The following is a 16378-nucleotide window of genomic DNA, read 5'->3' on the forward strand; positions in this document are numbered from 1 at the left end:
GCGGCGCTGTGTTGGCTGACTGCAGGACCCCGGGGGCACCGGTCGCGTCAGTGGAAGTCAGGAAGCGCTTCCGCGCATGTCCTCAGTGCGTCCGCTATTGAAAGCAGGAGGGGCCTAGGTTCGGGCAGGCCCAGGAGTGCAGCGTTTATCCTGGGAGGCGAGGTGACCGGCGAGGATCGCGCAGGCGCCGAGGAGCAGCGCGACTCAAGAGGCGGAGTTGCAGGAGAGCTACGCGCATGCCCGGGAGAACAGTGCGCTCGTCGGTGATTGCGTGAAGAGACGCGGACAGGGGGGCAGAAGCGCCACATCGGACGCCTCAGTGGAGCACCTAGGACTGGGGTAGGCTCCTCTGACACGCCTCGCCATCAGCGGGGAGGCTTCCCTGACACCGCGTGACACGGCAAACACCAGCTGCATCGACTACCATGCCAGAAGTAAGCTGGGGAGTGAGGGAGTGGGAGGCGGCTGTGCCGGCATTAAAAAAAACCTGTGACTGGGCAGCAAACACGGTTAAGGAGTGTGGAGGCCTTCCTAGAAGACCTTGGGGAAACTTGACTTTAGATCATTAATTCCAGGCACGTTCTGTCAGGTTCTCAATCATCACACCCCTGGAGTTGGAACCCTTAACAGAGAGGTGTAACCATTCAATAAACAAGGGGGCGAAGCCTTATTAACTCCTCTTGTCTCCGATTTAGCTTCTAGTGGCTGTGAGCTCTGAGGACAGCACTGCTGGGGGTAGGAGGTTGTCGTGCTTGAACAAGAGCGCTGAAAACAAGAAGGGTAATGAAATGTACATGCCAGGTCTGTAATGTAAATGTATAACCTGTATAGTGAATATTACTGACTGTGATGACTGTTTGATAAAGTAATTTTGTGGGATTGATAACAGTTACTACAAAGGAAATGTACCTATGAATTAGCATTCCTAGAGTGGGAAAAATACTGAGATTGGTGTAACAAAGGTGCATTATTGCTAAACTAATTGTAAACCCATTTTGCATAAAAAGAAGAGTCATATTATTTCTATAAAAGGTAATGGTATTTTTCCAAAAATCGGTGTTGTGTCTTTTATTTTAGTGGTTCATCACTGAGTTACTGTGAGTGGGTTTTGTAAGCGCTTAACCAACGCCTTGAGTTTAGCTGTAACCACTACTGTGCCAGGCTACCATATGTAGACTTGGATACCCTAAGTCCAACATAATTGGTGTTTCAGCGGTGGGATCACGGATTTGTGCTTACACTCACTTAGTAGTAACGCAGTGCCTACCACGGGACCTCACCTGGAGTTTTCTCCCTGCGGCCCTCCTAATCTAAATTTTGCTTTTTCTAAATTAACTACTGGTGGTGGGTGGAGGTTGACCCCAGGTCACTTTTTGGATTCCTCCTGTGTAAAAGTTTATACTCTAAATAGAAATGGAGATAAATGTGGAAGAGCTGGAAAATTATACCGTGACCCAATTGAAGGAATGGTGTCAGCAGCAGGTGGTGTTTTTTAAGAAAGGCGCCAGGAAAGTTGAGCTGCTGACCAGTATCCGGGCATGGGTGGAGGCTCATTCCGGGGAGGAAGTAGATACTGAGGGGAGTGACAGGGACACTGTCCTGGAGACCGCAACACTGTACCAGGCGGGAGGGGGGAACCTTTTAACAGGCCCTAGGACACCTTCCAGAGCGGGCAGTAGTGTCTCGGAGAGGGGTTTGACCAACGCCGAGTTAGAGGATAGGAGGGAGGAGAGGAAGATGAGAATAGAACTAGCCAGGATGTACATGGAAAGGGAGGACAAGAGGTTGGCGCATGAGCGGACCATCAAAGAGATGGATTTACAAGCCCTAAACCTAAGAACCCCCAAATCAGAGAATGGTGGCAGCGATACCCAGACCAACATCCGGGAACCCAGACCTTACCTACCAAAAGATATAATGGCATGCTATGTACCCAGTGATGACATTGCAAAATGGTTAGCCGCCTACGAGGTCTCACTGAGGGCCCATGGGATCTTGGAAGCCCACTGGGGGGGTGGGTTATATAAATACATGCCCCCCACTGGCAGGGATACCTTGTTGGCCCTAGATCAAAGTGAACAGACCTACTACCCGGCTATGAAGTCAGCGCTGCTAAGGAAGTTTGGGTTGACCCCTGAGAAGTATAGGCAAAAGTTCCGGGGCAGCCACAAACTAGGCACGCAGAACTGGGTAGACTTTTTGGATTACTCCAGGAAGGCCCTGGAGGGTTGGGTGAGAGGCAGCGAGGTAGGGGACTATGAGGGACTATATGACCTCATACTCAAGGAACACCTACTCGAGAAATGTCTTCCCGAACTACGACAGCATCTGGTGGACAGCAAGCTGACCAGCCCCAGGAAGCTTGCTGAGGAGGCGGACATCTGGGTTAGTACCCGGGTGTCGACTAAGGGGACTGGAGGGGATTCCCAGAAGCATGGACAGGGCGCCCCCCAGAAGAAAGAGGGAGGGGAAAATAAGAGGGAGTTCTCAAAAGGGCCACAAAATACTTCGCAAGGAAGGGGCAGAGGATTCATCCCTAAGAGTAACCCCCCTCGCAACCCTACCCCTGGCCAAAGCCAGCAGCCAAGGGTTGTTCATTGTTTTGAGTGTGGTGGTGTGGGACACTATAAGGGAGATGTGAGATGCCCAAAAAGACCACCCCCTCCCACTGGAGGAAAAGCCCTGGGAATAACTAGTGTAGTGCTCGGGGAGGAGATGCCTTTGGGTAACGGAGGGGAGCGGGCGGGTGTCACTTTAGTGTCCCTGGGAGATAAGGAGATGGTTCCAAAGACCCAACTTCCCTCTAATACTACTAAGTATGAGCAGTGGGTCACCATCAATGGCCGTAGAGGGGAGGCTCTGAGAGATACAGGAGCCAGCATGACTATGGTAAGGAGTCAGCTGGTGTCTCCAGAGCAGGTCATCCCAGATGTACTCCATCCCGCCGTAATGGCTGACGGCAGATTGGGCCACTACCCTGTGGCTGAGGTTCCCTTTGAGTGGGGAGGGGTTGCAGGTCCACTTCGAGTTGCCGTAAGCCCTGCCGTGCCTGTTGACTGCCTGTTAGGGAATGATATGGAGCACAATGCTTGGAGGAGGGTGGAGTACCAGACTCACTCTGAGATGCTGGGACCCCCTGACTGGACTTGTGTCAGCACAAGGTCCGTGACTGCCCGAAGGGGGAGTTCACTTACGCTGGAGCCTGGAACAATGGCCCAGCCGGCTGCCAGAGAGGAGAAGGACAGGAGGCCGGAGGACCCTGCCTCCACATCTCCACCTCGTGAGACAGACGGGCCACCTGCGGAGGTGGATCTGGAGTCCACAGGGGAGAATGTTGCTTCCCTGGAAAACCTACCCATCCTTACTGAATGGCATGTGGAGGGAGGTCCTTCCAGGGAAGAGTTCTGCAAAGCTCAGAAAGAGTGTCCTACTCTCGAGGGGCTGCGGCAACAGGCCAAAGCCCAGGCAGCAGGAAACATTGTAGGGAGCTACCGGATTTACTGGGAGGATGGACTCCTCTACAGTGAGCCCAAGGCACCTGGACATGGTCCATCCAGGGCCTTGGTGGTCCCTCAATGCTTTAGAGCCTTTCTTTTGGAACTGGCTCATGAGATACCATTGGCAGGACACCTAGGACAGGACAAGACCTTTGCCCGGCTTGTCCCCCACTTCTACTGGCCTCGAATGAAAGTGGCGTCTGATACATATTGTCGGACGTGTGTGTCTTGCCAAGCCAGTGGGAAAACAGGGGTGAAGCTAAAAGCTCCCCTGGAACCACTACCTGTCGTTAGCACCCCCTTTGAGAGGGTGGGCATCGACATTGTAGGGCCATTGGATCCACCAACTTCAGCTGGTCACCGGTTCATACTGGTTTTGGTGGATCATGCCACACGGTACCCAGAGGCAATACCTCTGAGGACCATCACTGCACCTGCAGTGGCAAGGGCCCTGATGGGGATCTTCACCCGAGTGGGTTTCCCCAAGGAGGTTGTGTCCGACAGGGGGACTAACTTTCTTTCAGCATACATGCGGGCTATGTGGAAGGAGTGCGGCGTTACCTATCGGTTTACCACTCCTTATCACCCACAAACCAATGGTCTTGTAGAAAGGTTTAACAAAACCTTGAAAGGTATGATACGGAGTCTACCTGAGAGCCTGCGGAGGAAATGGGACGTCCTCCTACCCTGTCTCTTGTTTTCCTACAGGGAAGTGCCACAGAAGGGAGTGGGCTTCAGCCCCTTCGAACTTTTGTACGGGCACCCTGTACGGGGACCTCTCAGCCTGGTGAAAGACGGATGGGAACGGACTCCCAGGAAGCTTCCCCAGGACGTGGTGAGCTACATGCTGGCCTTCCGGAGCCAAATGGCTAAGTTGTGGAAGCAAGCTTCAGACAACTTGGAGGCCAGCCAAGCAGTTATGAAAGAGTGGTATGACCACAACGCTCACCCAGTGGAACTGGAGCCTGGACAGAAAGTGTGGGTAATGGAACCTGGAGAGCTAAATGCCCTCCAGGACCGTTGGACAGGCCCCTTTGAGGTTTTGGAGAAAAAGGGGAAGTCCACCTATTTGGTGGATCTTTAAGACCCCGAGGCAGCCCCACAGGGTGCTGCATGCCAATCGCCTCAAGCCACATCATGAGAGGCCCGAGGTTGTCTTAATGATGGTAACCGATGGAGCAGAGGAAGAAGAAAGTGAACCTCTCCCTGATCTTCTCTCGTCCCAAGAAAAGGATGGGTCGGTGGAGGGAGTGATTCTCTCGCCATCCCTGACTCCTGAACAGCAGAGTGATTGCCGCCAGATCCTGGAGCAATTTTCTTCTCTGTTCTCCCTTGTCCCAGGTAGGACCCACCTGTGTACCCACGACGTGGACACAGGAGACAGCCCACCTGTGAAGTCTAAAATCTACCGGCTGTCGGACAAGGTGAAGGCCAGCATCAAAAGTGAAGTCGCCAAGATGCTGGAGCTAGGAGTGATTGAACCTTCTGGTAGCCCTTGGTCTAGCCCGGTGGTTTTGGTACCAAAAGCTGCCCCACCAGGCACCACACCTGAATTGAGATTCTGTGTGGACTACCGAGGCTTGAATTCAGTAACCAAAACTGACGCACATCCCATCCCACGGGCGGATGAGCTTATTGACCGGCTGGGAGCTGCTCAATACTTAAGTACCTTTGACCTAACTTCAGGGTACTGGCAGATTTCCCTTACCGAGGAGGCGAAGGAAAGGTCAGCCTTCTCTACACCTCAGGGACACTACCAATTTCGTGTGATGCCCTTTGGGCTCAAGAATGCCCCTGCCACTTTTCAGCGGCTGGTGAACAGGGTCCTTTCTGGAATGGAAGCTTTTTCTGCTGCTTACCTGGACGACATTGCTGTCTTCAGTAGCAGCTGGGAGGACCATTTGCAGCACCTGCAAGCTGTTCTTCATGCCCTGCAACAGGCTGGCTTGACAATCAAGGCCAGCAAGTGTCAGATCGGACAGGGGTCGGTGGTGTACCTAGGTCACTTGGTGGGCAGAGGGACGGTGCAGCCCCTCCAGGCAAAGATTGAGGCTATCATCGCCTGGGAGCCCCCCAAGACTCAAACTGAGGTCCGAGCCTTCCTGGGCCTCACTGGATACTACCGTCGCTTCGTGAAGGGGTATGGCACTATTGTGGCACCCCTCACTGAAATTACTTCCAAGAAACAACCCCGACGGGTAGTCTGGACGGAGGCTTGCCAGCGAGCCTTCATGACCTTGAAACAAGCATTGTGTTCCGCTCCCATTCTCAAGGCCCCTGATTTTGCTAGAGAATTCATTGTCCAAACAGATGCGTCAGAACATGGCATTGGGGCAGTGTTATCGCAGCTAAATGATGAGGGCTTGGATCAACCCGTGGTCTTCCTGTCTAGGAGACTACTCCCCAGGGAAAGGAGGTGGAGTACAATTGAGAGAGAAGCCTTTGCGGTGGTTTGGGCTCTGAAGAAGCTGCGGCCATACTTGTTTGGCTCGCACTTCCTAGTTCAGACTGACCACCGCCCCCTTCGTTGGCTGATGCAAATGAAGGGGGAGAATCCCAAGTTGCTAAGGTGGTCCATCTCCCTACAGGGAATGGACTTTAGGGTGGAACACCGACCTGGGACGGACCATGCCAATGCAGACGGTCTATCCAGGTATTTCCGCCTTAGTGATGAGGACTCCCAAGGGGTTGGGTAGTTCTCCCCACTTTCAGCTGGGGGGGACACGTGTTAGACCTGTCTGCTTCTGGGGATATTCTAACCATTATTATTTATTTTTGTCCCCCTTAGCCTCCCAGAGTTTCTATTTTTATTTTTACATATATGTCCATCAGGATTTTTCAGTGCTGTCAGGGGGCTAGGTGTTCCTTGGCTATGACGCCATTTTTCCCTCATAACCTGTGAGGCCTAGTCAGGCCCCTTGAAAATCTAGGGACATCCAGAAACCTAAAATGGTGTCCACCAACTGCCATAACGGACACTACTGGAGGACAGGCCCATAGGCTAACATAGGGAACTTTCTAGAAACAACCAGAGACTTCTGCAGGTCTCAGGCCACCCTATATAAGGCCAGTGACCAGCAGCCATTTTGTGCTGACCCAAGAGTGGAGGAGTGAGGCAGTGGTGAGAGGAGGTGGACGCACTGAGAGCAGCTAGTTTGTCTTGGAGGCAGACAGTCACTTCAGAGAGACGTTCCCCCTTCAGCCTTTGACCAATCCCTCCCCATACATCAACTGCTGAGAAGAAAAGCAACCTGCGTGTGAAGGAAGACCCTTCTAAGTCTGAACACCAGTGAAAACTGACAGGATACTCTTACTGAGGATATCCCTGACTTCCCATACCCAGCGCTGCACTTACCAGTGTTGTAGAGCAGCTGTGGTGAAGGCGGGTGTCTGTGGCACCATAGCGACCTGGAGAGCGAGTGCACCGATCAGGAGTATACTTTTCCTGGAGCCAGGTGAGGGAAGTGACTGCGTGTGGAGAGCGGCGCTGTGTTGGCTGACTGCAGGACCCCGGGGGCACCGGTCGCGTCAGTGGAAGTCAGGAAGCGCTTCCGCGCATGTCCTCAGCGCGTCCGCTATTGAAAGCAGGAGGGGCCTAGGTTCGGGCAGGCCCAGGAGTGCAGCGTTTATCCTGGGAGGCGAGGTGACCGGCGAGGATTGCGCAGGCGCCGAGGAGCAGCGCGACTCAAGAGGCGGAGTTGCAGGAGAGCTACGCGCATGCCCGGGAGAACAGTGCGCTCGTCGGTGATTGCGTGAAGAGACGCGGACAGGGGGGCAGAAGCGCCACATCGGACGCCTCGGTGGAGCACCTAGGACTGGGGTAGGCTCCTCTGACACGCCTCGTCATCAGCGGGGAGGCTTCCCTGACACCGCGTGACACGGCAAACACCAGCTGCATCGACTACCACGCCAGAAGTAAGCTGGGGAGTGAGGGAGTGGGAGGCGGCTGTGCCGGCATTAAATAAACCCTGTGACTGGGCAGCAAACACGGTTAAGGAGTGTGGAGGCCTTCCCAGAAGACCTTGGGGAAACTTGACTTTAGATCATTAATTCCAGGCACGTTCTGTCAGGTTCTCAATCATCACACCCCTGGAGTTGGAACCCTTAACAGAGAGGTGTAACCATTCAATAAACAAGGGGGGGGAAGCCTTATTAACTCCTCTTGTCTCCGATTTAGCTTCTAGTGGCTGTGAGCTCTGAGGACAGCACTGCTGGGGGTAGGAGGTTGTTGTGCTTGAACAAGAGCGCTGAAAACAAGAAGGGTAATGAAATGTACATGCCAGGTCTGTAATGTAAATGTATAACCTGTATAGTGAATATTACTGACTGTGATGACTGTTTGATAAAGTAATTTTGTGGGATTGATAACAGTTACTATAAAGGAAATGTACCTATGAATTAGCATTCCTAGAGTGGGAAAAATACTGATATTGGTGTAACACAGGTGCATTATTGCTAAACTAATTGTAAACCCATTTTGCATAAAAAGAAGAGTCATATTATTTTTATAAAAGGTAATGGTATTTTTCCAAAAATCGGTGTTGTGTCTTTTATTTTAGTGGTTCATCACTGAGTTACTGTGAGTGGGTTTTGTAAGCGCTTAACCAACGCCTTGAGTTTAGCTGTAACCACTACTGTGCCAGGCTACCATATGTAGACTTGGATACCCTAAGTCCAACAGCATGCTACTGGCAAAATTAGTCACAAACAACTGCAAAACCACTACTATCACCACTGCAAATATTTAAGGTATATGTATGTGCAAATCTTGCCTAAAATGGAAGGATTACAAAATAGCTATTTGGGGTGCGGGGTCTATTTCTAAGATGAGGAGACCTGGGTGTGTCAAAGTTGGTTTTGTTTGAATAAAAAGACAAGTATAGTCATCATATTTGCCACTAAAGCTGTAATCATCACATAATTACACTCAATAACTAGTACACTACTTTTGAAAATTTTGTGAAGATTCGTCCATCGACGCCAAAGTTATTGGCAAAACAATAAATACTACATCTATAGGAAAAGTTGGTCCTAACTATAATTACCTACTGACTATCACCAGTAGGTTATATATGTATGTTTTGAATCTTTCCCAACGCAAGCTTATGAATGATGAGGTGTCTCTATTAGAATTGGGACTTTCATTTTGTCCAATTTTTTGATTTAATTATGTACAGATTATTGATTTTCATTGTTACTCGAAAGTTGAAATTGAGTAAAGTGCACAAGCTATCAAAAAATAAACCTGGTGTTCAGCAATAGAGTTTACCTCAGTGTGATCTGCAGATTGGGGAGGTCGAAGGTCTTTTGGCACTGTAGAGATTGTATAGTAAAAGTTGATGTTAAGATGCCAATGTGGAATTAGAACAGGTGTTGGGGAACCTAGGAATCGATTGAGAGACACCAAGCAGCAGTGGTTTAAAACCAAAATGCAAAGGAATGCCAGCCCTGCCGCAAGATAATTTGGATGTTTTCCATGATTTTGGAGCTGATAAAGATCAAAGTTAAGAGAGGGAAAGTACCAGATAACTTAACAACACTGCAAAGAAAAGTCCTTATTTCTTTGAAAAATGACAAACCTGTAAGAGTAAAGCCCTTTGATGCCACTGTGTATGAAATTGAAGTAATGAGACAGTTTTCTGATGATGACTGTTACAAAGTGATCACAGTTGAAGCTTACAAAGCCTCTATACGACGATACAGAGAATACTTGTTGGATTGGGGGGCAGGGCGATCCTAGATTATGATGTGTACAATAGTCTGAGATCAGATTACCCCTAAGAACCATCAGTCTATGTCCTGCCAAAAGTGCATATGAGTAGTAGAACCCTTAGGGGAGACCGATAATCTCCTCAAATGAGAGCTTCTTAGAAATACTGCTATTCACACAGAGTCTTTTCTTATTTGCATAAGTTGTGGTCCTTAGTTCCTTCTGCAGAGATAGTTGAGATTTATGTCCATAATATTTGACATAGAGTTGTCAGATTCATATCGCATGATTAAATTGTAAGTGGTCTTGCTATATAGCTCTATAGATCACAATTTTGGAGTAAGGACCTGCGAATATTTTTTTACAAATACATCTGCTTCTTTTTGAGAGCACAAAAAGATGTTGGTGAATATGATTAAATTCTGTCTTTAAGCAAACATCTTTGTATATGATCAGACCTTTTTAGAGACAGAAGGTTGGAACTGCTATGGGCACCTGCTTCACCCCTAGCTTCACGAATCTCATGATGGGCTAGTGGGAGGAGCATGTGGCCTGGGCAGGGGACAACCAGAATGATATGCCTTACATTTTGATTTGGTCTCATTATATTGATGACTTGTTTGTGCTGTGGAAGGGCCCAAAATAAACTACATATGAATATGTAGCCAAGTTGAATGATAATCCCTACAACTTTAAATTCATCATTACCATGAGCTCACAAGAGATTGCTTTTTTCAAGTGCAGGAAGGGAAAATACAGTGCACCATACACCGCAAACCCGCAGCTGGAATTAGCACTTCACATTTCAGGAGCCAACACCCGAAACAATTGATTTAAAGCATCACCCGAAGACTTTAAGATGAAAGAGAATTTGTAGCAGTACCTATTGGAAAACTTTAAGGCTAAATACATTTTGAGAACCAAACTTTACAGATGAGGAAGAGATTTAGAGAGAGGGTGGCTACTAAGAAAGCAAGAATCCCTGACTAGGATACAGCTTCTCGATCTGAATGTGATTAAGAACAAAGAAGGTGTGAGTATTAGGTTTATAACTCCTTACAATTCATCTTGACATAAGGTGAGGAATATCATTTGTAAACATTGGCCCATCTTAAAAACAATGTGGTAATCAGCCCTAATTTGACAGCTAATCGAGCCATTACTTATAAGAAGGGTAAATCTTTGAGAGATAAACTTACACACAGTTACCACGTGGAAACACAAAGAACGAGTATGTGGTTCAGCCACATATTCAGCCAGTCTTCATCCCCGGAAAGCAGGGGATACAGAGAGTTTTGAATCAGGAAGTGAGTTATTGTAGCTACTGCTTGTGGAAAGCTTAATTTGGTTATAAACCATTTATATCATTATAGTGCTTTAATTGATGGTGGAAATTGTTACAACTGTGCGCTGTGGATATGTGCTTAACTTTACTAATAATTGGAGGCTGTGATAAATCATTTTGTATTTTATGGGTTCAGGAACCATGCAGCAACTCAAACATACTATGTATTTTACAAGTTTGATCCATAATATGATGCCTGAGCCCAACACGCTAGTTGAGTAGGTTTTCATGGTACATGGCCTAGAGAGCACTTCTTGGTTTTAGTGTGCTATACAAACATTGTAAGCTTTAGTTATAACAGTACTAATGCAAATTCCTCCATGACATGTTTACAAAGAAAAACTATAGTGATAATTACTTAAATTTAAACTTTTGAAAATATTAATATTCTGAAAAGGCAAAGAATTTGTGGAGTTGGTATTTAGCTACATTTATAGTTCCATTAAATATTCTGGCTCTGCTAGTACCTGACAAAATACCTTTTTTTAACCAAAGTTAACCTCCAACCATGTTAATTTCTGTCTTTTATTTTCTTGGTCAATTCTGTGTCAATGTTGTGTTCAGTGTTCAAGCAGAAAGGGATGTGAACACTTTTGGGAGACTAAACTCAAATTCATAACCATCTGGAGCAAAAGCTATGCTTGTATTTTTTGCCAGAGAGAACCATTTTCATGACTCATTCTAATGGCACAGAATTCAAGATGGCACTCACCCAACAGGGATGTCACCTACAATGTCTATGTCAAACGTGTCATGTAGCTTGGCACCGTATGATATCCCAGTGGCAACAATGAGCTGTAATCAAGAAAGAGAAAAACAACACATTGAAGAGTCAGAGGTTAACAGCCAGTCTGTGTGTTCCAGTAGGAGGGTGGCATTAGTGCAGCACTCTAAATCAGGGCTGCCCAACGTTGACCTATGCAGGATTTGACCCCAAGATATGTGCAGGTAAATTAATGCGTATGTAAGTGATTGCCATTTAGAATTACTGCATGTGAATCTATTGAAAGAAAAACATTGGCTCTCATGCACTAAAGTTTTGCAGTATGGTGGCTGCAGATAACGTTAACACTGTGTAAGATTTGTGGTCACAATATCGTGTGATTAAAAAAAATCAGCTTTAAGGGCTATATAGAATAATTTTCTGCTGTTGGATTTTTTACATCTTTGTATTAATAAATTGGATTGGTGCATGGCACCACACTCTCAATAACCCCACTGAATGTCACAGATTGGATTAAATACCAGTGCAAGGGAGAAGTTCTCTGACATTCGAGTTAGTGCAGAGCAACCACTCAATGGTACAGTGATAGAACATTGTAGTGTAGTTCCTATTTCCCTAATAGGCTCTACGCATTGGAATATTATACACTATAGTTTTGGCATAGGACTGAGGTCAGTATGCCCCTATCGAGTATATTAAACGTAATTATTTTGTGTGCCAGCTAACTAGGAGGCCACTAGAAACTCCTTGTCAAACAAGAAGGGAGTAGTTTCTGGCAACCACATAAACATGACAACTTTGTTTCCCTTTAGAATCGGAACACTCTCAGAATTGTGGAAACAATAGATAACAGTTTCACTCAGCTTAATCGTGCATGCTTAGTTTCTGCATTTACACAGAAAGAGTAGGCGGGCGTTTCAATAAAAGGGATTTATTGAACAGTCTTATTTCTCATGTAAGAGATATGTGCTGTTACAATCATAAGACAGAATGCAAGATATATAATATACAGCGTGAGCAGTAGAAAGAAATAATACTGCAATGGCATTGTCTTTTAGCTATGATACATATTCATATACATAAATAACACAGGCTAAAATGCGAGTACTCATACGTTGCGCTCTCTAACTAGTTCTACCCCAGTGTACCTAACCTAAGTGTAGTACAAGGTAAGAAGTAGGTGTTGTTTTCCATAGTATGGAAAGCTATAGTTCGGTATGCCAAGAGTCCCTCTAGGTTCTAGTCAGCTCCATACTTTAAGAACGAGAGAGGTTGGAATCTCTTTCCGAGTCTCGAACTCTAACATCCCAGCGAAGGGAGTCAGAACACTGGAAGCTGGATTCTCTGCAAGCAGGGATGACAGCGTCTTGTCAGTGCGTCAGACCGGGACACGGGTTCCTCTAAGTCGAGGTCTCCGCCTTACTTGCCGTGGCGAGTCGTATCGAGCTGTGCAGCCGAGCCGTGGTTTGCCATGGTAAGGGAAGGTATATTTAAACCTGGAAGGTGCTTAGAAATTTTTGCATTGACGTAAATCGGGCAGAGGAAGACGTCATGAATGAACCCTTAGGGTATAGCGGTTCATGCCTTATAAATGAGTTCTTGGCAAAATCAATAATCCTGGGCTAGGGAAACTCTCAATAGCTAAAGGGTCTGGTTTCTAAGAACTCGTTGTGATGTTGGAGTGGACGGATGTAGGTGACCGCCTGTATTTAGATAGCATGGCTTATGCCTAAATAAGGACTGGGATCTTATGCCTAAATAAGGACAATGCAAATTGTGCCTATATGAGGACATGTATATGGAAAACCTATATATGGACAGCTAAATCGCTACACAACAACATATCCCAGCTCCCTGTTCAAAAATCTATGTCCAACCCAACAGGCAGTTGGCAAAGATGCCATTCACAATTATGGGAGCTTGCAAAGGAAATTACGATTGTAATATAAGTCAGAACCGAGGAATTGTTTTGTTGTGGACATGATACTGAGACAAAGGGACTGTCATAATCAATTGATTGAGACGCATATCACACCAAATACGCTCTATAACCAGGTGCTGGGCACTATCAATACAAAAGGGTCAACCTATAAGGAACTTTAGTATCCAAATAATAACTGGTGCAATAGCAACACTTGTTCTAAAAAAAGAAGAAATAGAACAAATAATGGAAGTAAGTGAAGAGAATGCATATATGAAACTACTATGGAAAAAAATTGAAGAAAGTCTTGAGGATCCCATTTCTGCTCTGGTTTTAGTTTAACCACGAGAGCAGGCAAACCTCTGTGTATGAATCCACTTTCTGTTTCATTGTACACCAATGGAGTGAGAAGATTTGGTCCTCAGCTGCTCTTCCCTGCCACTCTTACCATGATCAGCTCAATGGGGATGGGTGCAGGAAGCCTGGATCTAAACCTTTGGTTGGCAAACTTGACAGCGAACAGTAGCAGCAGGGCGATGAAGCTGGTGACCAGCGTGGCAATGTTCACTTCCGGTAGCTTGGAGCAGAGAGTGACCACCGACTGCAAATAAAAGGGTCATACAAAGGAATATGAGTGCCTTAGCTAAAAATAATGGATTCATAAAAATGTGAATTAGTTGATGAATGCTTGAACAGTTGGTGAAGGAGTGAGCGGGTGAATAGTTGAGTAACTAAGTAATTGAAACAGTGACTGAGAAGCCACTGAGTGAAATAATGAACTCTTGAAAATGGTGAAAAAGCTGGTGAAAAAGTAAGTGGCTGAAAAAGCGAGTATTTCAATATAGAAGTCATTGAGTAAGCAAGTGGGGAAATAAGGGAGTGGTGATTGAATGAAATGAGTGACTACGTGAATGATTCTGGTTTTATTCCTTAAAGAGCAAGAGTGGCACACAAAACACAAATAAAATGGTATACATGGATGGAAAGACCAAGATGGAATAGAATCCAAGACTTAAGCATGCATAAAAATTAAAACAGGGAAGGGGACAGGTATTTAGGCAATAACATAGCAAGGAGAGAACAGAAGGGGAGAGGTGCCCAGAAGGGTTCTCAAAACCCAAGGCACTCTGGGAAACTCCATCAATGCACCTCTGGTCCCTCTTTCAACTCCAAGATATGCATGGTGGCTTTACTCTAGACACCCAGAACCAATTCCAAGGACCTGCATCCAGACCAGATGCACAGGCAGGGGAGATTTGAAGCACTCAGGCAGGTTCCATTGCCTCGATAACATGTGGTGCTCTAAACAAACAGTAGGGCTTTGAAGTCTCTAAACATGCTAACAAGTTCTGATTATAATACAGAACTGTTTTCAAACCACCAAAAGGATCGAGATACAGTGAAGAAAATGTAGGACCTGAAGAGCAGGGGACCAGCATCAGCTCTCGGTCCAAATTTTCCAAGATAAACTCCAAGATGAAAAACGTGTGTGCAGAGAGCATCTTGAAATGAAGACGCTTGTACCATTGGACATTATGGGGCCAATTCGGAAAAGTATATTTTCAGCCATAAATATATACCTACTTTTACTCATGCCACCGTTTATCAAAACAATTCCAGGCAGGCGGAAATGGTTCATATATTTTTAGCAATCCCAAACGAAATCCGACCCTCTCTCACCCTGAAAATGGTCTTCTGGGGCTGATGTTACTTCCCTTCCAGTATGGGAACGGGTACACCTCACATTCAGTTTTGGAGGGGAGAAGAGGAAGGGCTTTCTCCATGGGAAAATATGTTTTCCCAAGAGAGGCCAAAAAGTGAAACAAAATGAATACTATGTTTAAAATGACCTACAGTGGTTGGGCGTGGTTTGGACGCCGAGGGAGATGGCGGCGCTCTGAGTCTCTCTGCTCGTGCCGGAGGAAACGTTTATGAACTGGAGCATACAAACCTCTCCAGCGCCGAAAAAATAAAAGAACTGGACGGCGGAATGTGAGCGGGTCAGAAAGAGCGCTCAGTCGACGAGCTGCGTGAAGGTGAAGTCCGGTTTTGCAGGATTGGCAGCTCCGCTCCGGCGCTGCTGGTGAAGGACGGCGGGAGGAAGGCTACGTGTCCGCCCAGCAAACCACTGAGGACGCCGGCAGTCAGAGAACGAGGGTCTGCTCGATATGAGAGCAGGCTTTGAAGGACTCCGGCGGTAACCGGTCTGGCAGATGCACGGAAAGGGCAGCGGGAGAAACAGTGAGTAAATGAAACGCCTGAAACGCTTGGCAGGCACAACAAAAGTGCACAGAAAGCGGCCACCGCTCGCACCACACAAAATGGCGGCGTAACGAATTTCCAAAGAACTGCAGGCATACAGATTGATTCTGGCCACATGAGATGAGCGTTTTCACTGGGTAAAGGAGATAAAAACGATTGTGCATGAAAAACGCCTGATCATTGTTCTCATTGGAACATTAAAATCGGTGTCTTGATGACAAGCAGAAATATGCTTTTCTGGGATGATTTTGGCCCCTGAGGATTGATTCTGATCTCGTATGTGTAGTCTGACCATGTTTCCAATTTAACCCGAATACTTTGACACTGCTGAGACATCAGGGCTGCCACAATTTCATATGCTATGAGGGCTGGGTGCTGGCTCAACATGAAGGAATGATTAGTTGTTGTTCTACAATGGGCAGAAGCTGGTAAAGGCGGGTAAAGACTGGTAAAGACTGCAGGAAAGTGTAGCTTCTAAATGTATGATCTGAGATTGCGCCTGAGATTGCGCAGAAGCTGGTAAAGGCGGGTAAAGACTGGTAAAGCTGGTAAAGGCGGGTAAAGACTGGTAAAGTCTGCAGGAAAGTGTAGCTTCTAAATGTATGATCTGAGATTGCGCCTGAGATTGCGCCTACCACACGATGTGTCACTGCAATGCGATTGAGTGAGATTGCCACTCCACTCCACACATATTGCCTATTTTAAACAAAGTGGCGACGCAAACTCTCACCGTGAGTTAAGAATAGCGCCTTCAGCACAGTGATCAACCTACTCAAACTAATGGACTGCATCATTGATTGCCGATTCCTGGCTATCACGGCTTTCTCAGTGGCCATCTGAGGAACAAATAGGAACAAATAGGGCATTCTCCGGAGCCTGGAAAAGAAAGTGCGCCACGGCGGACAGACACAAATCAGGT

At 46.8% G+C, this 16378-nt stretch overlaps 1 protein-coding gene across 1 annotated transcript in view; it reads right to left on the reverse strand.

Moving 5' to 3' along the window:
• Positions 1-16378, reverse strand: part of LOC147693068 (solute carrier family 26 member 6-like) — a 166860-nt gene that overhangs the window by 61567 nt on the left and 88915 nt on the right. The window contains exons 6-7 of the mRNA XM_086939576.1: positions 13646-13798; positions 11265-11347 (exon numbers count right to left, since the gene is read on the reverse strand). Coding sequence (XP_086795702.1) covers positions 11265-11347; positions 13646-13798 — 236 coding nt within the window. The remainder of the gene's footprint in view (positions 1-11264; positions 11348-13645; positions 13799-16378) is intronic.

The sequence above is a fragment of the Lissotriton vulgaris genome, chromosome 9 (genome assembly GCF_964263255.1).
Source record: "Lissotriton vulgaris chromosome 9, aLisVul1.2, whole genome shotgun sequence".
Classification (NCBI taxonomy): domain Eukaryota; kingdom Metazoa; phylum Chordata; class Amphibia; order Caudata; family Salamandridae; genus Lissotriton; species Lissotriton vulgaris.